General features: G+C 44.5%; 2 protein-coding genes across 2 annotated transcripts in view; one reads left to right on the forward strand and one right to left on the reverse strand.

Moving 5' to 3' along the window:
- Nucleotides 1-3,473: 3,473 nt before the first annotated feature.
- Nucleotides 3,474-16,087, reverse strand: LOC128405078 (protein FAM166B-like). The gene is made up of 6 exons (XM_053371268.1): nt 14,623-16,087; nt 13,635-14,578; nt 11,599-11,798; nt 9,528-9,709; nt 8,339-8,540; nt 3,474-3,646 (listed from the first exon to the last, which is right to left on the reverse strand). The coding sequence occupies exons 2-6, from the start codon at nt 13,664-13,666 to the stop codon at nt 3,549-3,551; spliced, it is 714 nt and encodes a 237-aa protein (XP_053227243.1). The 5' UTR covers nt 13,667-14,578; nt 14,623-16,087; the 3' UTR covers nt 3,474-3,548.
- A 1,747-nt stretch (nt 16,088-17,834) lies between these two features.
- DGKQ (diacylglycerol kinase theta) overlaps nt 17,835-26,959 on the forward strand; it is a 64,574-nt gene continuing 55,449 nt past the window's right edge. The window contains exon 1 of the mRNA XM_053371259.1: nt 17,835-18,234. Within this exon, the coding sequence (XP_053227234.1) occupies nt 17,898-18,234 (337 nt within the window). The 5' untranslated portion in view covers nt 17,835-17,897. The remainder of the gene's footprint in view (nt 18,235-26,959) is intronic.

The raw sequence follows: 26,959 nt of genomic DNA on the forward strand, positions 1-26,959 counted from the left end.
ATTTATTTATTAATAGACATGGAGAGAGTATCTGTTATTCTCTTAATTTTCTTTTTTCCATAATCTTGCAGCAAGAAATTCAGTGTAAAAATATGATTAGAAGAATTATATAAGTCACTAGGTATTTTGGGATCAAAAAGTGTTGGAAAATACGTTTTAAAACTGGGATTAAGACACGGATTTGAGTGTCCCAAATGTTAACTATGTAACGGGGAAATATACATTTGTGCCAAATACAGATCAAAAGAACATTTCTCAGAAACAGAAATATCTACAGCTTGTTGAATGAAAGGTTGGTGAGGATTTGCTGATGGACTGGACAACATTGGCAAAAGTCAAACATTGGGATAAATGAGAGTTTATGCTGAGGCTTTGCATATCTGATCTTGTCTGTGCTGAATCACAGAATTGTAGAGTTGAAAGGGACCATAAGGATTATCTATTATTATTTTATTTATTTATTATTTATTTATTCAATTTATACACCGCCCTATACCCGGACGTCTCGAACAAGACCACAGCATATAAAATCAAACCCAAAGCAATAATAATTTAGTCTACCAGACACTGAGGTCCACTACCGAGGGCCTTCTGGCGGTTCCCTCACTGCAAGAAGCCAGGTTACAGGGAACCAGGCAGAGGGCCTTCTCGGTAGTGGCGCCCTCCCTGTGGAACGCCTTCCCACCAGATGTCAAAGAGAAGAACAACTACCGGACTTTTAGAAGACATCTGAAGGCAGCCCTGTTTAGGAAAGTTTTAAATGTTTGATGTATTACAGTATTTTAATGTTTTTTTGGAAGCCGCCCAGAGTGGCTGGGGAAGCCCAGCCAGATGGGTGGGCTATAAATAATAAAATTATTATTATTATTATTATTACTAGTCCAACCCCCTTGCAATGCAGGAATATTTCGTCCAACGTGGGCTCGAACCCTCAACCCTGGGATTAAAAGCCTCATGCTCTACCGACTGAGAGATCCTAGCAGGGTTTCAAGTGATAAAAGATTGATTCCTTTCTTGAAATGTCTCCATGTAATTATTACTCTTCTTTATTAAATTTATATACCAAGGATCAGAGGAATCCAGGGATCAGAGGAAGGCTGACAACATGAACTTGTAAGCTCTTGATAATTAGTGGCCTGCGAATTGGCATTTTGTTTTCTTCTGTTCCTTTCCCATCCCCACCACTTCGTGACACTTGTTGCAGCCACTGTGAAAAGCAGCCAGAATGAACTGCACTGAAAATGGTTTTGCATTGGTGCACGAAATTGCTTGTTAGACCACTCTGAAAATCGTAGCTCTGTGAGGGCAGTAGGGGTCTCCTAGCAACTCCCAGCAACCTTAACAATCGATAGGATTCTTTGGGGCAAGCCCTGGCGGTTAAAGTAGTATGATACTGCTTTAAATGTATGGTGCTGATGTGGTTGTAGCTGATCCTGCCAAGCTGGAGAAAACCCAGGAAAGAGATGATGTCACAGTGTTAAGCAGCCAAGTGTATTAGGCCACACAATGATGTCACTGAAAGCAAGCAAAGCCTTGTGGCCTGTTTGGGAAGTACTGCTAAGCCATAATTTAGTGATAATAATAACAATAATTTATTATTTATACCCCGCCCATCTGACTGACTTTTCCCAGCCACTCTGGGCGGCTTCCACTCAAGTGTTTAAAAAATACAGCATTAAATATTAAAAACTTCCCTAAACAGGGCTGCCTTCAGATGTCTTTTAAAGAGAAGATAGCTGCTTATTTCCTTGACATCTGAAGGGAGGACGTTCCACAGGGCAGGCGCCACTACTGAGAAGGCCCTCTGTCTGGTTCCCTGTAACCTCACTTCTCGCAACGAGGGAACCGCCAGAAGGCCCTTGGAACTGGATCTCAGTGTCCGGGCTGAACGATGGGGGTGGAGACGCTCCTTCAGGTATACAGGACCGAGGCTGTTTAGGGCTTTAAAGGTCAGCACCAACACTTTGAATTGTGCTCGGAAACGTACTGGGATCCAATGCAGATCTCTCAGGACCCGTGTTATGTGGTCCCGGCGGCCACTCCCAGTCACCAGTCTAGCTGCCGCATTCTGGATTAATTGCAGTTTCCGGTTACAGTGGTACCTTGAGTTAAGAACTTAATTCGTTCTGGAGGTCCATTCTTAACCTGAAACTGTTCTCAACCTGAGGTACGGTACCACTTTAACTAATGGGGCACCTGCTGCCACCACGCGATTTCTGTTCTCATCCTGAAGCAAAGTTCTTAAGCCGAGGTACTATTTCTGGGTCGGCGGAGTCTGTAACTTGAAGCGTCTGTAACCCGAGGTACCACTGTACAAGCACAAGCCCTTTTGCCATCCCCCTGTTTCTTCCAGTGCAGCTATAGAGATCTCAGAAGCATCCTTTTCTCTGGAGAGACCTGTCAGGAGTAAGCATGGACCAATGGTACCAAATAGTATGGGAAACAGCTTTATTAGAAAAACTAACCAATAAACTGAAACCGACATGGGGACAATGGAAGAAGACACCTTCACCCCGGTATGGCTCCCCTTCATCACATACACAGCCCAACAAGACAAGGACAAGAATCCACCAACAGCATACAAATCAATATGGCTAACCTGATTCAAAACACCCACCCACCCCACTCACACACGAAAACAAAGTTCAACGCAGCCAATCACAAACAAACAACCACACCCGAGGCCAACCCCAACCTCTCTCACCACCAAAGGAACACAAGCGAATAGTAAAGAGAACCTGCACAAAGGACTCTGACACATAACCCCGCACATACATTAAGTAAAATAGAAACTTCGCCACCCGACCCCCCCCACTCACCATGCCCCCTCCACCTCTTTCCCCCTTTTCTTCCTAAAGTAACACTAATGTCTCAACAAATGAAACTGATCTGTAGAAAATGAAACTTGAAAAAAGAGACATTGCACATACATTTGTATCTTTAATTAAGAAATCTTTAATTAAAAAATACGTTAAAAAAAAAGAAGAGGCATCCTTTTCTGTCGTAAAGTAATGGTGATTTGTCATTTTCTCCCAATGGGGCACTGCAATTAGTTTTAATTATAGTTCCTTCAAACAAGCTGAGATCATAACCACGGTTTGAAAACGACTTTGGGGCAAACCATAGTTATGATGACCCACAGTTTGTCCCGGTTTAGACATAAAATGCAGTTGTAAATGGACACAAATGCTTCTGCTGTCCTGTCTGTGCATGTACGGGAAGAAGTAGTGCATGCAGAAGTATGCGGCTTGTTTGCAGAAAGCTAAACCATAGTTTACCAAGGTGTCTGAATGCAGTCTGCATGAGAGAGCAAAATAGAAACATCCTCTTTTCTTTTCTTTTGCAAGGAGTACCAAAAATCATAAAAAGGAGGGTTTGTTTTCTCTGGGTAAGGGAAGATTGTGAAAATAGTTTCAGCTTAGCCTTGGTAGAAATCTTATGCGTATACTTATGAAAGGAAAGGGAAACGTTAATATGTTTCAGATGACAACGCATATATTTGAACTGATGGCAATTTATGGCATGCAATTTGATTAGGCATGCCCTGCTTACATATGAGAAGTCCATACAAAAGGCCGCCTCTTTCCTGCTTCCAGAGAGTTTCTGGTGCTCACTCCCCAGGTCTTTCCAAATGAGAACTTGTGACCTGTTTTTGAAGAAGCAGAAGGATTCACTGTTTATTTTGCTATTTTGTGTAACTTGTGACTAATATTCAGGCATGGAAGGGAACATTAATGAGCCTTTAGTTACTAACTAGCCAATTACTTTAACACACTGCCTTTCTGCTAAAGCAGTTGAGGCACTTGCATTTTGTAATAATGGTTTACAGTCTAAGAGACATGATACAAAAGGAAAAAGAAATATGGAGCGAAGAGGAAGAGTCTAATTGTTCTGGACTGAAGTCCTGCACTGGTAGTACTTGAATTGTGATCAGCCTATGGCAGTGAAACCTCAACAATGTGTGTTTCCTTTTGCTGGCTCTACGCTGTACCTGGCAAACTTTCTTCTGTGTTCCAAAGAACCTCCTACTAGATGAGTTGCTAGAAATAGATCTGAAGAGGTAAGAGGTTTAGGCAATTTTACATGCTTGTACCGCCTCTACTTCTTTGATCTTAAGAAAGGTACCATACTTCCTGCTCAAGATATGTGTTTAGAGTGCTAGGAAAAGAGAAAAAGGCTTCAAAGGTATGCTTCTTTTTCTAAAGGCTGAACCTACTGACCTTCATGTAGCATCATAGAATTGTGGTTCGAGGACCCGACCCCCGCAATGTGGAATGAATACACGAGGACACATGATATAAGGTTAATGGGCAAGAAAAGGCCACAACTTTATTGATTACAGCAGTGAAAAGGTATTGGCTTAGGCATTGGATGTCTAAAACAAGGAGGGTTTATTCACCAGTAGGTGGAGCCTGTTGATGCTAATCCAGCGATAGGCTCACCCCTGATGTCACCGAGGGTCATGCCATGGCCTCCCGCCAAGCAGGCATCGGACAGAATACACGACCGCCAGATTCCTTTAACGGAATACCCAAAAATTGAAGGCATAGGCGATGGCCACACCTAGCCCTTCGACACACCACAACACATTATTCCAATGCCTAACCTACCCACAAAAGTTGTGACGATTGCTACGAGGTAGGCGAAAAAACCAAAAAGCCTAATGCCAAATGGAAAAATTCCTACCAGGCCCCCCGGACAACCAGGGCGACCAACCTAAGGTCCATAGCAAGGCCAAAAGACTAAGACCCTGAGCTCAAAGGGAGTGGAGGGTGGGTGACTCACGATGGGACAACGTAGAATGAGGCTGAGGAGAGGCTGGCCCCGCAGCATTAAGCTGCTAGGCACGCCCCCCGGAGGCACCTGGTTGGCTGCCTGCCGGTGGGCGTGGGCGCCAGCCAGGTGAGTGGGGATGGCAGGGGGCTAACGCCCCCTGGGCGGTGCTCGGTTCCCGCCCACAACCACTCCCCTCTCTTCCAGGGAGGAGAGTCTTTGTAGAGTTGGATAAGGACCACAAGGGTCATCAAGTCCAGCCCCCTGCAGTGCAGGAATCTTTTGCCCAACATGAGGTTCAAAACCATGATCCTAAGATGAGGAGTCTCATGCGCTACCAAGTGAGCTATCCCCATAGCTGTCAAGTGTCCCTTATTTGAAGGGACAGTCCCTTATTCCAGCGCCATGTCCCGCTGCTGTCCCTTATTGATGGATGTCCCTTAAATGTCCCTTAAATGATGTCCCTTAAATTTCAAATGAAGCAGCTCCTCTCCCTCCCTCCCTGTCAGCCAGGGAGGAGGGAGGCTCCAACTGTGTTGCTTGGCTGTGTTGCTCACCCAATAAGAAGTCTAAGAACGACTGGGGGGTGGAGCTTGCATGCCTTGTGTGTGGCTAGTTAATACAAGCTGAGGGGTTTTTTGAATGCTGGACGCCATTTTGTTGCACGTGCTGCTGCAAACTTTGCAGTGCAAAGCCAGGCCGGGGAGCCATCTTAAGTTGAGGCTGCATAGGCCTTGTGGTGCATGTGATTCAGATTCTATTCAGTTGAACCTCTGGTTACAAAGTTGGTTGGACGGTGTTCTCGAAGCTACCAGCATGAGTTTGACCAGACTGCAGGAGGACAGGAAGACTGTGGTGTCTGGAACAGGTGAGGCTGCAGGTCCCTTATTTTGGCTGCTGGTCCCTTATTTTCAAATCTGTAAGTTGACAGCTATCGCTATCTCAGCAGCATCCCTCCCCTACTTCATGGCTGAATGGGGATTTGAACCTTGGCTGCCCAGGTCCTAGTCCAGTACTCTAACCACTGCACCGCATGACCTCTACCCACCTCTTCAAGCCACCCAAAGTGTTTACTCGTTGGTGGCAAAAGTGACTGTTTTAACTTGGGTTTATATCACTCGAAGCTCTTAAGATGCAGCTGGTTGAGAGAGAAAGAGGCTGTCCTCTGCTTCACAGAACATCCTCTGTGGTTGAGAGAGAGGCCTCGTATTTCCTTTCCTCTAAAGTGTTGGCCATTGAGTCGCGTCTGCAATCCAGGTATGAGCTTTGATAAACAGGGAGCTAAATCTGTTTCCTAACTGCACAGCTAACGTTTTCATAAAGTAAGCCAGACTAAACCATGCCTTGTTGAAGCATTTTTCTCTACTCCAGAATGTCTTTCTTCATGTCTCCTCTTCCTCCCCTCCCCTGGTTGTGTATATTTCTCTCTCTTTTTAAAATATAAACCTACAGGAGGGACACGATGATTTCAATTAGTATTGTACTGTACTATGTCACTTTCAGTGCTTTTAAAATAAGGTAGGAAGATTGGTCTACACCAGATATTTGATATCAGCTGGGGAAAGTTAAACTTACCAGTTCAGAGTCTCAGATAGTTCCCACTTAAGAGGGCACTTTAAGATTTTATATTGACTATATTTTGCCCCAGAGACAAGTAGATTCTTGCTATGGTTCTTCCATTTAAAAAAGATCACTACCAAGTCCAAAGTAAGAGATTGGCTCCATTATTACCAGATAAATGAAGTTTTTAACAGGACAGGAAAATTGGCTTTCAGGTGGAAAGGTCGAAATTAGAAACAGAGCTTTTGGAACCCAGTACTAAGAATCTGTCAAGAATGTATAACTTGCTGTTGAAATGGAATACACAGGATGAGATGGTTAAATCAGCTATGATTAAATGGGCACAGGACATTGGACATGACATTATGTTTGCAGACTGGGAACAGTTATGGACCACCGGTATAAAGTTTACGGCATGTAATGCCTTAAGAGAGAATATTATGAAAATGATTTATAGGTGGTACATGACCCCAGTCAAGCTTGCAAAAATTTACCATTTGCCCAATAACAAATGCTGGAAATGTAATGAAACTGAAGGTACTTTTTATCACCTTTGGTGGACATGCCCAAAGATTAAGGCTTTCTGGGAAAGGATCTATAATGAAATGAAAAAGGTGCTTAAATGCACTTTTGCGAAGAAACCAGAGGCCTTTCTCTTGGGCATGGTAGGCCAATTGGTGTCAAAGAAAGATAGGATGTTTTTTATGTATGCGACAACAGCAGCAAGAGTACTTTTAGCAAAGTACTGGAAGACACAAGAACTACCCACACTGGAAGAATGGCAGACGAAGGTGATTGACTACATGGGACTGGCTGAGATGACCGGCAGAATCCGAGACCAAGGGAAAGAGACGGTGGAAGAAGACTGGAAGAAATTTAAAGTTTACCTTAAGAACTGTTGTAAAATTAATGAGTGCTAAAATGTTCTGAGTAATGCGAAATAGAATTGCAGCGATAAACAATTGGATATGGGAAAAAGGATTTAAAGGAACTGCCATAAGTAAATAAAATTAGGGGTTGCTGGAAAAATTTAAAACAAGGATGCAGAAAAAGGAGGTATGGGGAAGTCGTTGAAAGAAGGTTTAAGGAAAAGAAGGTTAAGAAATTATACATGTTTATATGTTTGTTTGTTTTTGTATTGTTTTGTATTGTTATTTAATATGTATTGGAAAATTAATAAAAATTTATTTAAAAAAAAAAAAAAGATCACTACCACCTTTTCCACATATGTCCACTTCAGGCATAACACCAAAAATCATGGTTTGGCATTACAAGAACAAACCTGGAATGAGCCTCAGTTTTATAGCAGATTCACAATCCTGCTTTGCAGAACAAGTGCAAACTTGCTTAGTGGTTCAGACACAACAGCAAACTGTGTTTTGCTGAAGACTCAAGAAGGGAAAGAAATGGCACATATGCTGAGAGGAGGAGGGGTCATGCAATCTTAAGGCTAGTTCCAGTCACATGAAACTATGGTTTGGTACTCATGTCAAAACCAAACTTATATTTAAAAGTTATATCTTCTCCAGCAGTAGGAGAGGAGCAGTAGCCAGGACAACTGTAAAACAGGTACAACTTTGGCCACCATCTCTGATCTTCTCTAGGTGCTTAAGCAAACAACTTTGGAATCTGGTCCTGAAAATCCTTCATTATTGAAGTTCTTTGCGTCTGTGTGTGACCCAACACAGGAACAGGGTCAAGACAGCCTCCATACAGATTGTCTCGATTTTCATTTGTGAAATTGCCCTTTAACCTCTTTGCAAAATGCAATTCGCTAAGGATTGGATCTGCATATGCCCAGGCAATGTTTCCACTTTACCTAATAGCTTATAACTGGGAGATTAAAGGGGCAGATGAAATGACCTAGATATACTTTATTTCCGGGTTTGCTTTTAATCTTCTCTAGCGAAATAGATTAAGGGTGTTTTTCTTTTTCTTTTAATGTGGATGGATTAACGCAAATGCAACCACAAATTTAGGCTAGGGGGCGGGTGGGGAAACATACCTGGGATGTAGCCAGTGTAAGATGGAGGGAGACCCCTATCAGCTCTGTATATTGGCTTTCCGAGACTTTTTTGAATAGCATTTCTCTTCCTGGGAGTAGAAGTTTGTTCACCCTCTGCTTTTTGAACACTGACTGACTCCGGGATGGTGGTACCCAATATTTTCTGGTCAGAGGGCAAACCAGGTGTTGCAGAAGAAGAAATCTGTCATGACAGAAATAATTCAGAGTAAAATTATGACACACTGACCTTCTTTCCTCCAGCTCTTATATCCTCAGTTGTCCAAAAGTCTTAAGCTATTCTGCTCAATCTCTCTTGCTACCCCTTTTGCCTGGACCCCTTCCAGAACATAATGTGGCATCATCTCTCCCCCCCCCCCCGCCAGCCTTCAAATCCTTCCTCGTTTCCCTTATTTTTCATGAAGACTTTCCTGGGTTTTGACAAACCACAGTTTCATGTCATATCTGAACTGGCAAAACAATGGTTTGTTCTTATACTCTGAACTAAGAAGGGAAGCCAGAATCAAACACTGGTTCCTAATCCTGATTTGAAGGGCTCATGCAAACTTTAATTTGCCAGATCAGATGTAGCACTGAACTATGGTTTGCCCAAGCCCAGGAAGTTATTAGTGCAGGAGAAGAGAGGGAGATGTCACAACTTGATAACTTGTTTGCATAGTGCCAAAGAATGGTTTAGTATGTATCTAGATTGAGCCATTGACTTAAATCAGAAGAGCACTGAAGTCCTAGATGTGTATCATCAAAACCAAATAGCACTGATACTTTTCTGGAGTATGTGAAAGTCTTAAGGTAAAGGGACCCCTGATCATTAGGTCCAGTCGTGGCCGACTCTGGGGTTGTGGCACTCATCTCGCTTTATTGGCCGAGGGAGCCGGCGTACAGCTTCCGGGTCATGTGGCCAGCATGACTAAGCTGCTTCTGGTGAACCAGAGCAGCGCACGGAAACGCCGTTTACCTTACCACCGGAGCGGTACCTATTTATCTACTTGCACTTTGACGTGCTTTTGAACTGCTAGGTTGGCAGGAGCTGGGACTGAGCAACGGGAGGTCACCCCGTCGTGGGGATTCGAACCGCCGACCTTCTGATCGGCAAGTCCTAGGCTCTGTGGTTTAACCCACAGCGCCACCCGTGTCCCTATGAAAGTCATAGTAATGCCTGAAACCTACATACCATAACTGTCTTGTCTCCTGGCTTTGTTAGGGTGAGTTGTCTTGTCTTGTTTGGTTTTGGTGGTGATTTTAAGTCTGCTTTTGCTCTTTCAGTTGTCTGAACAGCTGAAGCAGTTGAAGGATCGCAGTCATACAGAGGTCTTCGTGTAAAGAGATGGTGATTGGTATTCATTGGTGGGTATTCTGGGAAAGGGATGGAAGTTTGCAACAGTTACTGAGATAAAAGCTGAACATGCATTTGAAATCAGGAAGGGATTGCTTTAATCCTAGATAATAAGGCTTAATGTTGGAATTTTATTATTGGTTGTCATCTTAAGATAGACAATTCAGCGGGTTGGCGTCCTCTTACATCCTTTTTAATTTTCCTTATAAAGATTCTCAGTCTCTCATGCACTTTCCTATTAATGTCAGGTAGCTTTGCACTATTGTTGGAAATGTCTGTTGCACATGGTTAGAACTGGGGATATTATGGTAATTTTCATGCTTTCTTTATTCCAAGGGAAAGTGGAATTGAACCACAGTATGATTTTCTCTTTATGAAATGGGGGGAAATAACCTTTTTCAACTTATTTATTGTAGATTTCCACAGGGTACATGGCATGGCTGCCCAAAGATATCCTTCAAATGAATTATTTGAATTCAAAGAATAAAAAAATACATATCTAGACCAAGTTCAGGTGTAATCCATGTGATCTGATACTCTTTCTGGAGTTTGTTAAACCAAGGTTTCCTATTATGTAAAAAAAACGGGAAACTGTGGTTTAAGCTCTGACCGTAAATCAGGATTGCAGAACTTGGTTTGATCCTGGTTTGCAAACTACCATTACAGTCAAAGCGTAAACCACAGTTTTGATGTAACAAGAAACGGTACATTAACAAACTCTGAAAATGTTGCATTAAGATGCATGAGGGAATATGGAAGAGAAAGCATGCCCACATGACTCTTAAGTTTGGAAAAACCTTGGTTTATCAGGTGAAAGATAATGTCTTGGTTTTCATTCACCCTCCCCCCCCCTTCTCCTTAGATTCTTCCCGATATCCCATCAGAAGCACTTTCAAGGTACAGTGGTATCTCGGGTTACATACACTTCAGGTTACAGACTCCGCTAACCCAGAAATAGTACCTCGGGTTAAGAACTTTGCTTCAGGATGAGAACAGAAATCGTGCGGTGGCAGAACGGCGGCAGCGGGAGGCCCCATTAGCTAAAGTGGTACCTCAGGTTAAGAACAGTTTCAGGTTAAGGACGGACCTCCAGAACAAATTAAGTTCTTAACCTGAGGTAGCACTGTAAAATAACCTGTGCAGATGTCTAACTTGCTACCAAAATAGATAGCATATTTGGATACTGAGTATGCAGAGAAGAAGAAGAGTTTGGATTTGATATCTTGCTTCATCACTACCCTAAGGAGTCTCAAAGCGGTTAACATTCTCCTTTCCCTTCCTCCCCCACAACAAACACTCTGTGAGGTGAGTGGGGCTGAGAGCCTTCAAGAAGTGTGACTAGCCCAAGGTCACCCAGCAGCTGCATGTGGAGGAGCGGAGACGCGAACCCGGTTCCCCAGATTACGAGTCTACCGCTCTTAACCACTACACCACACTGGCTCTCAGAGAGGTAAAACAGAAGAAAAGTGGCAATCAATTTCAACATTTGATGGTGCTTGATAGTTGATGTACTATGCAATTTCGTATTTGATTTCGTTTGACAGAAGAAAGGTTCCCTCCTCATGCAATAAATACATGGCATCAACAATCCGACATGTTGTGAGTGGAACAGGAGAGAACTCCACACAGTTCCACCCCCTCAGTGATGACACCCGGTTCGTCCGCCTCCCTTCCTCCGCCCCGATTACATGTGCAGTACCACCCTTAAAAAGCAGGATCCATGGAGGAGAAGGCTATGTTTTACGTCTTTATGCTTCTGAATACTAGTTGCTGGACCACGTGGACCATTGGTCTGACCCAACACTGCTCTTCTCATGTTCTTAGGAATTATTGATGCTGGGGCAGGGGGTATTCTTCATTATAATTTTCTGAAATGTACTGAATCATATCTTAAGGACAGAAGTCTTACCGTATGCAGTATTTCTGCCTCCTGCCCACTGAGTATGATGAAGACCACATGGCTGTCTGAGAAGATTTCTGTGCTCAGGTGTGTCAGCAGCAGTGTGGCTTAACCGCAGCAACTTTGCCTGACGGGCAAGCAGCTTTCTGGTGGCATTGCCGTAAGTTTCCCCAATAATGCTTTCAAGATTTGGAATGAAACCTGTGTATCTGGAAGAAGAAAAAGAAGACGATAAGGCTCAGTAGCGAACTTTTCATATACTGTGTCAGAATGCTGTGCACCATTAAGTCTATCCTCAACAGAGAACTACAGGAATAATCTTAAATCTAACAAAAGGGCAATATGAATGGACTCTCCGTGCCCTTACTACGGCAAAAAGACAGGTATTGGTGAAGTGGAAAAATAAAAATGCAGCTCTCTTTAATGATGGAATGGAAGATATGCACAAACTCGCTGCACATGAACAAGTTGAGTACAAACGTAAGCTAGCCATGGAAAAATTTAACAATACAGTGGTGCCTCGCAAGACGAACGCCTCGCAAAATGAAAAACTCACAAGACGAAAGAGTTTTCCGTTTTGGAGGTGCTTCGCAAAACGAATTTCCCTATGGGCTTGCTTCGCAAGAAGAAAGCCCATAGGGAAATCTCCGCCGGCCTTCAGAAGAGGTCCTGGACCTCTTGGATTCTCCCTAGGCCTCACCTCCATCCTAGACCCCACCCCTGCTCCCTCTGCCCCATCTTGATTCCCAATGGAAACACGACCCTGGGAAACCACCTGGTACCTCTAGAGTCTTGCTACAGCTTGGCAGAGATTGGGGGTGGCGTGCAAGCCTTGCAACAACATTAAACAAACAGCTGTGTTGAAAACATGGTAGCATGTCCCTCCTTAGGCAGGTGTCATCTTCTGCCCACATGGAATAACTTGAGGGCCTCTTCTCTTGTTGTGTTCATGGTATGGGAATTGCTAGGATGCAGGTGGCGCTGTGGGTTAAAACACAGAGTCTAGGACTTGCCGATCAGAAGGTCGGCGGTTCGAATCCCCGCAACAGGGTGAGCTCCCATTGCTCGGTCCCTGCTCCTGCCAACCTAGCAGGTCGAAAGCATGTCAGAGTGCAAGTAGATAAATAGGTACCGCTCAAGCGGGAAGGTAAACGGCATTTCTGTGCGCTGCTCTGGTTCGCCAGAAGCGGCTTAGTCATGCTGGCCACATGACCCAGAAGCTGTACACCGGCTCCCTCGGCCAGTAAAGCGAGATGAGCGCCGCAACCCCAGAGTCGGCCACGACTGGACGTAATGGTCAGGGGTCCCTTTACCTTTACCTATGGGAATTGCTGTAGTGTAGTTCCTTGCTGACTTTACTCAAGGGTCCTTGAGAATCCTTGGACGACACAGGAAGGAGCCCACACCAATGCTCCTCCCTGCAATCAGCGTCGCTTCTTGGGAAAACCGGAAGAGAAAGGAACCGGTGTGGGCTTTTCAAGTTATCCAAGCAGTGCAGGAAGGAGCTACAATGCAGTTTACCCCAATAAAGCGAGTGTAATGAGCAAAGAAACTGCAGGAGCCCTGTGTATCCTCACAAGTCCTCAAAGCAAAGGGTGATTCATACAGAATATCATTAGCCATGACGTGCCTGTGCTCACCACGCTAGCCAGGTATAATATCCTGAGGAGCAGTATGAAGAATTTTCTGCTCCTGATCAGAAATTTGGAGAGGGAAGCAGTAAACAACTTCTTACTACTTGCCACAACAGTGTGTGATAATCAGCTTATCGGTATGCGAGGTACACCCCACTTAATTAAACAATTTTCAGTAGTCCCCCCCCCAAGTCTGGTTGAAGAGTAGTGACAGCTGAAAAAAAAGTAATTTCTAACGTGCCCTGTTTTTGGATCTGTTTGCATGTTTCCCTCCAGCCCCGATTTATCTTCACTCAAGATTTAATCGGCTTTCAGTAGAAACTGACAGGCTATCAATAGCCCCATGGATTGGGAAGAAATATTTTCTTTGCAAATTGCTGGTGTTCTAAAAGTTCAGTTTTAAGCCCTTACCCTGGTATGTAGAAAGAATTGTACGAAAGCATTAGTTCTGCTGATCCAAGGAAGGTTTTAAGTATCTGAGATTAGAAGACTGGCAGGCAGCAATTGTTCCTTCACTTCAAGCGCAGCCCAGGAAAGAGAAATGTCAAGCATATCTTAGGCTCCTTTCGCTTGTGTAATAGCAACGCTTGGGCACCTAAGTTTTGTCACTATAGCTACTCAACTCAGCTGGGGCTAGAGTAAATAAAACGTGGAAAATGTAACACTGCCAGCCTGCACATTATGTTGGCAGCAAAGTACGTCGCTTGATTTTCCAGAACAAACGTGGGGTTTTTAACTAGCGCTTGAATGCACTCATTCAAACCATGACTTAAAAACACATGGGGTGAAACCAATGTTAGTAATACTCAGAGTAGACCCAGTGAAATCACTGGAGTTAAGGGGTCTACTCTGTTTATAACTTTGGACATCACCTATATAAATGTAGTCATTCCCACCAGTGCCTCTAGTAATATGAGTGGTTAAGTATTTGCTTCAATGACCCTAAGATCAGTTTGGGCTGGGGGCTGGGGCTGGAAAAAGGTAGACTTCTGTGAAAATATTCTTATGAGTTTGTGGGTGCATGACACCCTAAATTTGTGAGTCCAGTAGCTGTTAGAATTTCATCAAGCCCCCTGAAGCCCTGGATCCAGCAAGGGTTAAAATATAATCCAGGCCAGTCTACTGATGAGGTAATTGCCTGGGAGATGAGCCATTAAAAAAACAAAAGGAAGATAATAGCCCGTTATGGAGAGGGGCTCTGGGGCAGACAGCAAGTGGGTGGGACCCCTCCTCCAGCCCTTGGTTAGTGAAAGGAGAAAGGTAGAATCTTTAGAGTTGACCTAGGAAAAAAGGTTGCAGTCTGTTAAAGGTGACAAGCTGGAGAGATGGTCAGACCACGGTGTCTGATCCCAAACCTCCCACTGCCTTGTGGGATATCTGATCCCAACTGATCCCAAACCTCCCACTGCCTTGTGGGAGACGCAAAGGCTAAGGAGTAAACCCTTCACAAATCTGGAGTGGAGTCCCTAAGACTGTTGGATGGTGCTTTGTATACCTCCTTCTGGAAACTCTTGTATCCAAGCTGGTGCCAAACCTATTGCTCCGCTTTCCTTTGGACCCATCAGCGTGGCTGAGAGCGGGGTCTTGTTTGGGCAGCCCAGGACCTCCATCCACACTGCCCAGGCTTGCACCCCAGGGAGGTCAATTTGGTGCTGCCAACACAGTGGTTTGACTTCACCCCCCCCCTGAGGTGTCTCTCAAGGCAGACGGATGCCAACTAACTAATAGAATTGTACAGTTTTCGTATTGGATCAGATTATTCTAAGGTGTGTGTACTGCACCTTTTGTTGCTGCGAATAGCAAAGTAGAAATGGCGGTATACAAATTAAAAGTGAAATTGAAGAAAATGAAAAGACCACGAGGGTCATCCAGCCTGACCCCCTGTAAGGCAGGAATCTTTTTGCCCAATGTGGGGCTCGGACCCAAGATCCTGAGATCAGGAGTGTCATACGTAACCAAGAGAGCTGTTTATTTAATTGCTTTTAAAAAATTGTCATCTCTCCTCCCCCCCCAAAGGGAATGTTTTTAAGGTGTTCTCATTTTTACCCGTCAGCCGCCTTTAGTCCCTGCCAGGAGGGGAGTGTGGGGTATAAATAATTACATAGTAATAATAATCCCCCAAAGGCCTTTTATGCTGCTGAGGGTCTTTATACTTGAGGAAAGCCTCCATGAGGGGCAACCAAGGCTTCCTTTTGTGGCGGCAGAGCAGAGCGCTCTAACCAAGACCCCCCAAGTGCCCCTATTTTCCAGGGACAGATTTACAGAAGCCATCCCTTTTTCTGATTTGAGCTGGCTTTTCCTTAGAATGCCCCTATTTTCATCGGAGAAATGTTGGAGGCTTTGGCGTTATCCCACCCCCTGAAAGCCATCTGAAGGCACCCATGTATAGGGAAGTTATTTTTTTTAACGATTAATGTTTTATTATGTTTTTATATATGTTGGAAGTCTCTCAGAGCAGCTAGAAACAACGCAGTCAGATGAGTGGATGGGGTATAAATAGTAAAATTATTATTTTTATTCTACAATAGGACATCCGTGTTTTCATAGGGGAAATGTTGGAGGGTATGCAGGGCCGGATTTAGGTTTGATGAGGCCCTAAGCTACTGAAAGTAATAGAGCCCTTTATATGTCCAGCTGCCAATAACAAATTGTTGCTGTTTTTTTGTGCTGAGTATATGCTATATGGTAATTTAGGGACCTAATAGGTATCTAAAGCCATTTGCACATGCAGAATGTAGGCACCCTATATATAGAAATGAGCAAACCAGCGATATTTTAGGGAGCAGACTTGCAGGCGGGGCCCATGACTTACATCATAGGAGCCTACACAACACAAAACACTGTTGCTGTATGTAGGTTTTATTTTGTTTTTTATCTTATATTTTGGAAATGTACATCCATTTTTTCCCCTTTAATTTTTGTTGGGGCCCCCAAGAGAGTGGCACCCTAAGCTATAGCTTGTTTAGCTTATACAGTGGTACCTTGGGTTAAGTACTTAATTCGTTCTGGAGGTCCGTTCTTAACCTGAAGCACCACTTTAGCTAATGGGGCCTCCCGTTGCCGGAGCACAATTTCTGTTCTCATCCTGAAGCAAAGTTCTTAACCCGAGGTACTATTTCTGGGTTAGTGGAGTCTGTAACCTGAAGCGTATGTAACCCGAGGTACCACTGTACGTAAATCCGCCACTGATGGAGCCCTGCTGCTTTGGCTGCCACTGACTGTGTTTTGCAGGGGGTTGAACCAGATGATCCTAAGGGTCTGCAACTCCAGCCAAAGAAGAAGGGCAGACAAAATTGCTGAACCATGTTGAGATGGCAAAGCTTACAGGCAGAATTAGAAACCAGGAAGAGGACCTCTTTAATAAAGAATGGGGGAAGTTTATAATTTATTTGAAAAGCTATTGCAAAGAGTTACATACATTGGTAGGACCGACAGAAAACCTGTAGTAAAAATTTGAACTATGGATGGACAAATGATTTATAAAAATAAGAGTTATGAAAGGGATGCAGAGGGGGAAATCACTACATTAAGATGCCGCACTGGCTGGAGGGGATGCTAAGCAGCACGTCGGGACTGCTGTCATCTTGGAGCAAGGAGTTCCATCGGCCCTTCCTCGCCCGAGAAAGAGAGAGGCGATAGAGGAATGGCAGATGAAGACGATGGATTTTTCGGAGCTAGCTGACCTAACCGGAAGAGTCCGTGACCAGAAGGAGGAGGAGTATCAGGAAGAGTGGATTAAATTTAATGATTACTTAAATATGTTAAGTTAAATTGACTGAAACCAGCTTGAAGATACTTAATTGGCTCAGGATTTTATTTATGTTAAGTGTCAAATTAATATGTTTAATTTCATAATGTGAAGATCTAAGGATGTTAATGTTTTCTCCCCCAAATATTTTATTAGTTTTCACAATATTATAAACAAACAGACAAACACACAAGACAAACAAACAGAAACCATAGCCTTATTGAAAATTACACTTACTTTGTTAAGTGACTTCCTCGCTTCCCCTTGGTTGAATTTCACTGCATGCCCTTTTAACAGTTTTCCAAATCACAGTTCTTATAGAATTCAACCTAAACGTTAACATCCTTAGGTCTGCTAACATCCTTAGGATGTTAATGTTTAAGTCAAATTTCATAAGAATTGGGATTTGGAAAACCGTTAAAAGGACGTGCAATGAAATTCAACCAAGGGGAAGCGAGGAGGTCACTTAACAATGTTAAGAAGCGTAATTTCCAATAAGGCGATGGTTTATGTTTGTTTGTCTTATGTGTTTGTTTATAATGTTGTGAAAACCAATAAAAAAAAATTGAAAAAGGAGAGGGAGGGAGAGAAGGAGGGAGAGGGACTCTCGCCCACGCCGCCCGCCCGCCAGCCAGCCCGGCATGAGGCGGTTGCGGAGGCCGCTGAAGCGCCGCCCTTCTGCGTCCCTCCTCTTCCTCCTCCCTCAGGCCGCCTCCTCAGCCGCCGCTGCCGCCTCCGGCTTCCCCTGGCAGCGCGGCGGAAGTCTCGCAAGAGAGGGGCTGCCTGCCCGCCCGCCCGCCGCCACCCGTCTCCTCACAACGCGCCCCTGAGGGGGAAAAGGGAGAGACGGGGACGCGGCAGCCCGTGTTCGCGCTCTCTCGAGACGGAGGACCCCGAGCCGCGGCTTCCCTCAGAGCCGGGCGAGCATGGCAGACGGAGCTCACGCCCTGCTCGGCGGCAGCGGCGGCAGCCGGGGCTCCAGCCCCTCCGCCAGCCCCCTCATAGGCAGAGGGGGAAAGAGCCGCTCGCTGCCCACCACCACCACGTCGTCGTCTTCGTCGTCGTCCTCCGCCTCTTCGCTGCACCAGCAACGGCGGACGCCGCCCGCGTCGCCCAAGCAGCAGCCACAGCAGCAGCATCAACAAGCGGCGTCTCGTGGGAACGCGCCCGGGCACTGCTTCAAGAGGGTGACCCTCACCAAGCCCACCTTCTGCCACTACTGCACCGACTTCATCTGGGGGCTGGCCGGGTACCTGTGCGAAGGTAAAGGCGGGCTCGGGGGGGGGGGAGAGGGGAAGCGGGAGCGCGCGCGCGTGGGAGGGAGGGAGACTCCTGCAAATTGATCGATCGATCGATTAATTGATTTGTATACCGCTCTCCAGCCGAAAATCTCAGGGCGGTTCGCAGCATACAGATACCACACACACACAGAGAGAGAAAAATACATAATCAAAAACAAGAACGCGAATCTCCCCACGACCCCTAGTGGGGAGATAGAAGAGAAGAGATGTGGGGTTTTTTCGTGTATTACGCGTGAGACCCTGAATTAATCAATTTGTTTCTTGGTATGCTGCCCGAAGATTTCAGGTGGTTCATAACCTATGAATACAATGTACACGTATGCGCGGAATACATAATAAAAACAAGAATAATCTCACGACCCGTATCGGGGAAATTATCCATAGAAGAATCATAGAATTGTTGGAAGGGACCTTAAGGGTCATCTAGGCCAACCCATCCAGGCCTAGACAGCATCTTGAGAAGTAGAGACATCACCTTGCCAACAAAGGTTCGTATAGTTAAAGCTATGGTTTTCCTAGTAGTGATGTATGGAAGTGAGAGCTGGACCATAAAGAAGGCTGATCGCAGAAGAATTGATGCTTTTGAAATTTTTGGTGCTGGAGGAGACTCTTGAGAGTCCCATGGACTGCAAGAAGATCAAACCTCTCCATTCTGAAGGAAATCAGCCCTGAGTGCTCACTGGAAGGACAGATCCTGAAGCTGAGGCTCCAGTACTTTGGCCACCTCATGAGAAGAGAAGACTCCCTGGAAAAGACCCTGATGTTGGGAAAGATGGAGGGCACAAGGAGAAGGGGGCGACAGAGGACGAGATGGTTGGATAGTGTTTTCGAGGTTACCAGCATGAGTTTGACCAAACTGCGGGAGGCAGTGGAGGACAGAGGTGCCTGGCGTTCTCTGGTCCAGGGGGTCACGAAGAGTCGGACACGACTAAACGACTAAACAACAAAAGGCCAACCCCCTGCAATGCAGGAATATTTCGCCTAATGTGACGCTCAAAGCTGTGACCCTGAGATTAAAAGTCTCCTGCTCTGCTGAATGAGCTGATGTGGTTATGTGTGTATGTGTGAGACCCTGGATTGATTGATTGATTGAGTGATTGATCTATCTAGTTACTTAGTTATTTTGTATGCTGCCCTCCATCTGAAGCTCTCAGGGCGCTTCACAACATACAAATGCAACACACACATAGAGACACACATGATACATAATAAAAGCAAGAACGTTAATCTCACAACTCCTGATGGGGTGTTATCAGTAGGAGAAATGTGGTTTTGGGTGGGTGTATGTGTGTGTTAGGGACAGATTTCATTTTTCTTCCTATTTTGGGTGAGTGGCAGCCTGTCCTCAAGAGAAAGGGTTAGGCAACAGACACACACTCTCTTTTTGCGAGGTCTCCTGTGCCTGCGAGCAGGCAGAAATGCAGCTGGTGAAGCTTTCTCAGTCACTTGATCTCCATACCAGCAGCAGATTCAAAGGACTTCCTTTTGTAGGTTTGCCAACATTTCCCTTCCTGGTGGTTCTTGTTTTGTCTTAAACCAGCCTCTCAGTGTGGGGTCCCTCCCCCCTTCCTCTGGCAATGAAACTGCTAGCACATTTGCAGGGCCCGGTGTGGTTTCAGATTGGATGGGGGGGGCTGCACGTTCAGATTCCTGCATTGCAGGGGGTGGTACTAGATGACCCTTAGACCCCCCCTTCCAACTCTACAATTCTGATTCATCTCTGTGTTGGGAAAAGCTTTTCCTGTTGCAGCAGCAGCAAATGCAAATCACTTTCCCTTGTAAGATTGCCAAGGTGGGGCTTCTGTTACTTAAATAGTTGCCTAACAGGTTGGTATCATTCGGGTGAAGCTCTTTGTGCCATTTATGTGCCGGTAAAAACTTATTGGGTTGCCATAGATCCAGATGCCAGGGACTTTCCCTTGTAGAGGTGGCTATGTATCTGTGTATGTATATATTCCTGACAAGATTTCTTTGTCTTGACATCTTGAGGTCTATCAGATGAAGCTTTCCTCATCACTTTGTTTTGCCCTGGGAAAAACCTTCCTGTTGCACCACAGCTATAAGGGAATTCCCTCTTAATAGGCTTGCCAGTACTTGCAGGTCCCGTTATCTAAGCACCCGTTATATGAAAATTCACTTATCCAAACACAAGGAATTAGTACCCAAACCTTGCTATACATACCACTGATTCAGATATCCAAACAGGCAGACCTGTGTGTAGCCGTTTCACCAGAAATGGGAGGGACGGAGGAAATGGAGAGATTGGACAAATAAGAGAGATTTTACCCTTACTTGTTAGCCTTTTGCAAGGTTTCAAAGGGTTTCTCTGGGTTTTTCATTGTTTTGGGGCAAAATTCTGTGGTTGGAAACGCATTAGAAATTTCCCCATAGGAATAAATGGAAATTGTCAACTTCTTGTGCAAACATTCGCCTAACAAACAATTTCCTGAGAATGCATTGTGTTTGGGTAGTGAGACCTGTGTACATTTGTCTCCTGAAAAGCTGCCTGGCAGGTAGAAACTTAGCAGCTGAGTCCTTTATCATAGTTTCCTCTCTGTTGCCAGAAACAAACTAGTCACATCATCTCAGAGCAAGTCATTACGTGGAAGCTGGTTGTTTTAGATTTGATTACTCAAGAAACTGCCAGCCACAGGTAGATTAGGATACATAGGCTGGTGATCTGGTACAACATTTATGGTTTTCTGTGACTGGCTGTATGCCGCCTTAGCTGCCAGTGAGATTCTATAGAAGATGGAAAAGGTGGGACTTACTCTCTTTTTGAGGGGTCAGAGATGAAGAGATGCTTACGAGGGGTGTAAGTGTTAAACACCTTCTGTGTGCACTTGAGTCTTTTGGGACTGGCAGTGTCTTGGTCCTTCCATGCAGATGGACTGCTATTGGTGGGCTGAAGAGTTGTTCCTTAGTGTCCATTGTTTACTGTGGTAAAATTTCCTCCTGTTCATGGCCTTCTATTCTTCCATCTTGGAGGTCGGTAGGTCAGCTTATGCAAATGGTATTGGTTTCACTAAAGGAGAAGCGAGAAGGGGGAATAGGGTTGCCCCCCCCGCTGCGCATGTTAGCCATGCCATGCATTTGGTGCACATGGCAAGAGGTTCTGTGCATGTACTGATGTACACTCATAGAGCTCCTTCATATGAATGGGGATCTTGGACCAGTCAGGATCACCTTTGCATGGAAAAACTGTGCAGACGCCAGTATGCCTGTAGAGGCTGCTTCTTACATGCATAGGAAGGGCGCCCAGTGTTAGAAACTCAGATATATAAGGTAATTGCCAAATGGCACCTTAAACCCAGGTTACAGTCGCCACAATGGACTTTCTAGGTGCCTTTTTGGGCACAACTCCACTGGCCAGGGTATAACACTTCTGTTGTTTGTCTTTCTCTTGCCTTCCATCAGAAACCTACATTTTATAGTTGAAATAAATACTGAACAACCTGAAGGTTATTCTGAACAAAGAACTTAATTATCCTTTATTCAGAACTGGGATTATTTTCACTGTGGCATGCATTCCGTCCTGTCTAGATTATTCTTTCTTTCTGAAACATGGCTTTGACATCCTTGTTAGTTTCAGGTAAAGACCCTTTTTCTTCCGTCCAGCTGTTAGAGCCTGTTCAATATGATACTTTGCTACTTGGTCTTTATTGAGGTGGGAGCCAGTTTACTGGGAGAAAGATCTCCCCAGATAATTTGGTTTTTTCTCCATACAGTAAGGGGACCATGATAAAAAGGGGAAGGATCATTTGGCTTTGAGACTTGCTTCTCTTACCTACCTTGTATCCTGAGTGTAAAGCAAGTTATTGGATGCGTTGATCCTATTTGAAGTTTTATGCTATGCATAATTTCTGAGTCTGCAGGCCTGTTTCCTTCCCTTTCCTTTGGAGGAAACAGCTGTTGTCCCTCTTTGTTCTTGATGCATTAGGGTCTAAACATCTTGACACGCCACACTGATCTGTTCTAACTTGCTAAGATGCAAACATCATAAGATGGCCTTGAGCACAAAGGTCGCATACAGAAGGGTGACATATTTAAAGATTTAGAGTGGCACTATGATTAAGCATTGCTCATATCCATATTACATAAAAAAGAGGGTGTGAGCCAGGTATGGAACCCAGGGAATGAGTCATATACTATATATAAAGGTAAAGGTACCCCTGCCCGTTCGGGCCAGTCTTGCCAGACTCTAGGGTTGTGCGCCCATCTCACTCTATAGGCCGGGGGGCCAGCGCTGTCCGCAGACACTTCCGGGTCACGTGGCCAGCGTGACAAGCTGCATCTGGCGAGCCAGCGCAGCACACAGAATGCCGTTTACCTTCCCGCTAGTAAGCGGTCCCTATTTATCTACTTGCACCCGGGGGTGCTTTCGAACTGCTAGGTTGGCAGGCGCTGGGACCGAGCAACAGGAGCGCACCCCGCCGCGGGGATTCGAACCGCCGACCTTTCGATCAGCAAGTCCTAGGCGCTGAGGCTTTAACCCACAGCGCCACCCGCGTCCCCATATACTATATAGCTAGGTATAATTGAGCAATGCAGTAGTGTGTGTGTGTTTATGCACCAACCAGGAGTTCTTTTGCATCAACTAATTTGGAAGAAGTTTAAACCAAGAACACTGAAGTGCCTATTTTTTTGTGTGAGAAGAGAGAGAATCTTATGCGAACTCACTTACAGAAGATTACACAAAAATGTTTATCATAAATAACAAAGGAAAGTCTTGATGTAAAGGTGATACGTTATTGCTTGCCTTAATCATTACTTCAATGCAAAGCAGTAATATCCTTATCATGAACATGTTCAGTAGATCTTTCCTTCCTTGTTTTCTAGTCCCTTCTTTAGCTGATAAACATTGAAATATTGACCCATAGATTAGGGTCATGGGTGGCGCTGTGGTCTAAACCTCTGAGCCTAGGGCTTGCTGATCAAAAGGTCGGCGGTTTGAATCCCCGCGACGGGGTGAGCTCCCATTGTTCGGTCCCTGCTTCTGCCAACCTATCAGTTTGAAAGCACGTCAAAGTGCAAGTAGATAAATAGGTACCACTCCGACGGGAAGGTAAATGGTGTTTCCGTGCGCTGCTCTGATTCGCCAGAAGCGGGTTAGTCACATGACCCTGGCCACATGACCCGGACGCTGTACGCCTGCTCCCTCGGCCAATAAAGTGAGATGAGTGCTGCAACCCCAGAGTCATCCACGACTGGACCTAATGGTCAGGGGTCCCTTTACCTTTTTACTAATATTAGTCTCTTTTGTAAAGAATGTCATACTTCTCATGGCCTTTTACACAGCTTTTTCCCTTTCATCCCTGGTCCCATTTTAGTCAATAATCCAATTTCTGTCTCTTTCATAAGACTGTACTTCTTTCCTTCCTACACACCTTGATAAATTACATTCATTATGAATGGTCCTTGGCTAGAGGAAAAGTCATCATAAAATGTCTGCTCAGTGTGGTTACGCTCTGAATGTTTTAAACAATGGATATAAAGTATTTGAGGTGAACATTTGCAGTTAAGAAACAGCAATTTTGACTGCATAATTGCACTTTTGAGTTCATCTATTTAGCTTTGTAGGATTTTTGACTCAGAGCAAATTAAAACAAAATTTAGGCATACAATTTGTTTTAAAGTACTTTGAAAATGTTCAGAAATTCTTTTTCAGGACTGCTATTGAAATGGGCTACATTTTAACCTAATTTTAATCTTTTTTACAGCTGAAAACTTTATCCATAAGTTAGAAAAAATAAACAAGATTAATTACTATTTCTCATTACAAAGAGTTCTGGAGCAAATAGCAATACAAACAGCTCAGCCTACTTGGTTGGACTAGTATGCTTCCATCTCTAAGTCTGTTCCATCAATTTTCTTCAGTATTTACAATGACTCACCGTTAGATCTGGTCATATATAATGTTTTTCATCTAGCCATGGCTAGGAGATATGGAGCATGACTTGGGCTCATGTGCTGCACCCTCACCCCCATGTAAATACTCCCTTGCCCTTCATTGTTGGCTTTAACTATGAGGTATTGTTAATCAGTGGATTCCATCTTAACCTGGGCATACAAACTCATTTAAAACTGGTAAAAAGGGGAATATCTGATCGGAAATGATCCAGACATAACATTGTAGTATACAGTGGTACCTCGGGTTACAGACGCTTCAGGTTACAGACTCCGCTAACCTGGAAGTAGTACCTCGGGTTAAGAAGTTTGCTTCAGGATGAGAACAGAAATTACGCTGCAGCGGCGCAGCAGCGGGAGGCCCTATTAGCTAAAGTGGTACCTCAGGTTAAGAACAGTTTCAGGTTAAGAACGGACCTCCAGAACAAATTAAGTTCTTAACCTGAGGTACCACCGGGTTAAGTTTTTAACCTGAGGTTAAAACACATTGTGGATGGGATGGGTAAAATTCATGTGAGGCAGTGGATTTGCTATGAGCATTGTTTTCGTTCCTGGGGTTGATGGGAGTTGTAGTACAACATCTGGGGACCCAAGGTTGAAGAACACTGATGTGGGTGAAATAACAAGGGAGTTAGAGGGAACGTGTAACCTCACAGCACCCTCCAGATCGCAAAAGTAGACATTAACTACATTCAGATAATCCATTAAAGTTTGGTTTGGTGAATCAGAAACAAGTAGTGATGAATCTTGGGCTCATGTGCCCTGATTTTCCTGCACATGACAGGAGAGTAACAGTTTGCTACTGTGTCTAAATCATTTGAAAAATAAGACTTTAGAGCTGTCTTGCCCCAAAATGGCACCTAGATATTTCATTTTGGCGACTGTAACCTTGGTTTAAGATGCCATTTGGCAACTAGCTTATATATCTGAGTTTCTAACACTGATAGATTAGTTTTCTTTTTGACTTGGATCCCTCCACCTTTTGAAGTTGCTCTGTACAAATGAATTTCCCCAGCATGTCCCACCCATTTATTTTAGTTATGCTTCATTCCATTGTTGCTTGAACCTGCCATAGACCTTCTCTGCTGCTCTCTTACCAGAGTCTGACCTTCCTCACTGATTCGTTGAAAGTTGATTCACTTAACTAGCAGTAAGGAAAGTGATGATTCAACCATGAACTCATAAGCGATATCCAATGTGATAATCGAGAATTTTGACACCTTTGTGAAAATACCGCTAAAATTCCTGTGCTGTTAGATAGTTAGGTTTGAGCATAATCCCATTATTTATCACACATACAATATTTGTGAAGAGTGCCCAGTTCTCTCTTGATCTGGTCCTCATCCCTGAGTTCTGAGTTCAAAGGCTGCTTGTTGAAAAGAGGACTGCAATTCCAGGAAATGATCTTATTACTTTCTCTTGATTACCAAAACTCATCAACTGTATGTTTTTTGGGAGCTTCATGCCAAAGGATTTCTTAAGGAGAGCCGACAGTTTCTGTAGGGACCAGAAAGGGAAATTTGAGAGAAGTCTAGGGCCAGTAACATGCAAAAGTTTTCAATTTGGATATAGGTCCTATGATCACTGTTTAATAAATTTTATCACTTAAGGCAGAGATTTTCAACCAGTGTGCCGTGGCACCCTGGGGTGCCTTGAATGATGGTCAAGGATGCCGCAGGCAACACTGGCCACTGTCCCTCTTTCCTTCCCTCCCTCCTCTTAACGCCCTCTTGCGTCTTCCTCCCAAAGGCTTGCACAGCTGTTTATTGCAGCAGCCCTGGCTATGAGCCCCACAGGTGAATGATGCCTCTGGGAGACACCTCTCTTTGGGGCAGGGTGGGGGAGCTCAGAGACCAGGGGAGGCAGCAGCAGTTTCCTAGAGGACTCCCAAGGAGAGGGGAGGGGAGAGGAAGCTGAGGGAACACTCCACAAGGAAGGTGTGTTTGAAAAAGGTTGAGAGGCTGCCAGTTCTGCAGGCAATGGGTGACTTAACTGGGCTCCTGAGCCCCACATGGGTGCCACAGAAAGAATGTAGTCAGCCGTGGGCTCAAAAAGGTTGAAAACCTCTGACTCAAGGTATCCAGTGAGAGTTTTTATATACTTCATGTAATGCTTCTGTTTCAATCCCATGACTTGCTTTGTGAGGCAAACATAGTTGTAAAAGCCTTAATTTTCTAGGGAGATCTCCCCCTGCCCCACAGTGCTGGCTCTTGTTTTGAAAAAAAGAGAGCAAAACTTGTAGATTTTATAAAAGTTAGCAGTCATCTGAGTGCATTTTCTGGAAACCTAAGTAAATTTTGGGTTGTGGCAATCCCATTGGCAAATAATAACCCAGACTGAAGTTGAAGAGGGAAATGAGATCACTTAAATGTCTTTGGCTGTAACTTCTTTCTTCATTCAATTGCAGCACTGCCACAGTGAGTAACATTTCTGCTTCAATTAGTCAGTTGTTTCAGGCTCCTGGATATTGGACTATTAGGTTTCCCTCCATACATGCATAAGCCTGAGGATCTGGTGTTAGTTCCACTGTGCTAGAATTGTATTTGATTTTCTTGGCCATTGTGGTTCAGATTCTGCACAGCCTCCTGATAGCTTGTTTATCTTTTCCACAGTTTTGACTCCATTTCTAACTGGGGTTTCCTGGTGAAAAGTATGGGCCTCCCCCATATACCACAGGTCCTCTAGCAGGTCTCAACAGTGGCCTATAACTGCTAAGCAACATACCAGGGCACAGTTATGCATCACTAAATTGACAGGGGCAGTACAGTTCCTGCCCATGG

The sequence above is a fragment of the Podarcis raffonei genome, chromosome 17 (genome assembly GCF_027172205.1).
Source record: "Podarcis raffonei isolate rPodRaf1 chromosome 17, rPodRaf1.pri, whole genome shotgun sequence".
Taxonomy (NCBI): Eukaryota; Metazoa; Chordata; class Lepidosauria; order Squamata; family Lacertidae; genus Podarcis; species Podarcis raffonei.

What these genes read in the sequence shown, in the direction of transcription:
- LOC128405078 (XM_053371268.1), bottom strand. Translation starts at nt 13,666, where the DNA reads ATGCTTTCGTACAATTCTTTCTACATACCAGG. An exon ending in AATTCTTTCTACATACCAGG is followed by an intron (nt 11,799 to 13,634) that starts GTAAGGGCTTAA and finishes TTCTTCTTCCAG; the next exon opens with ATACACAGGTTTCATTCCAA. An exon ending in CAGGAGACAAGACAGTTATG is followed by an intron (nt 8,541 to 9,527) that starts GTATGTAGGTTT and finishes CTGTCATGACAG; the next exon opens with ATTTCTTCTTCTGCAACACC.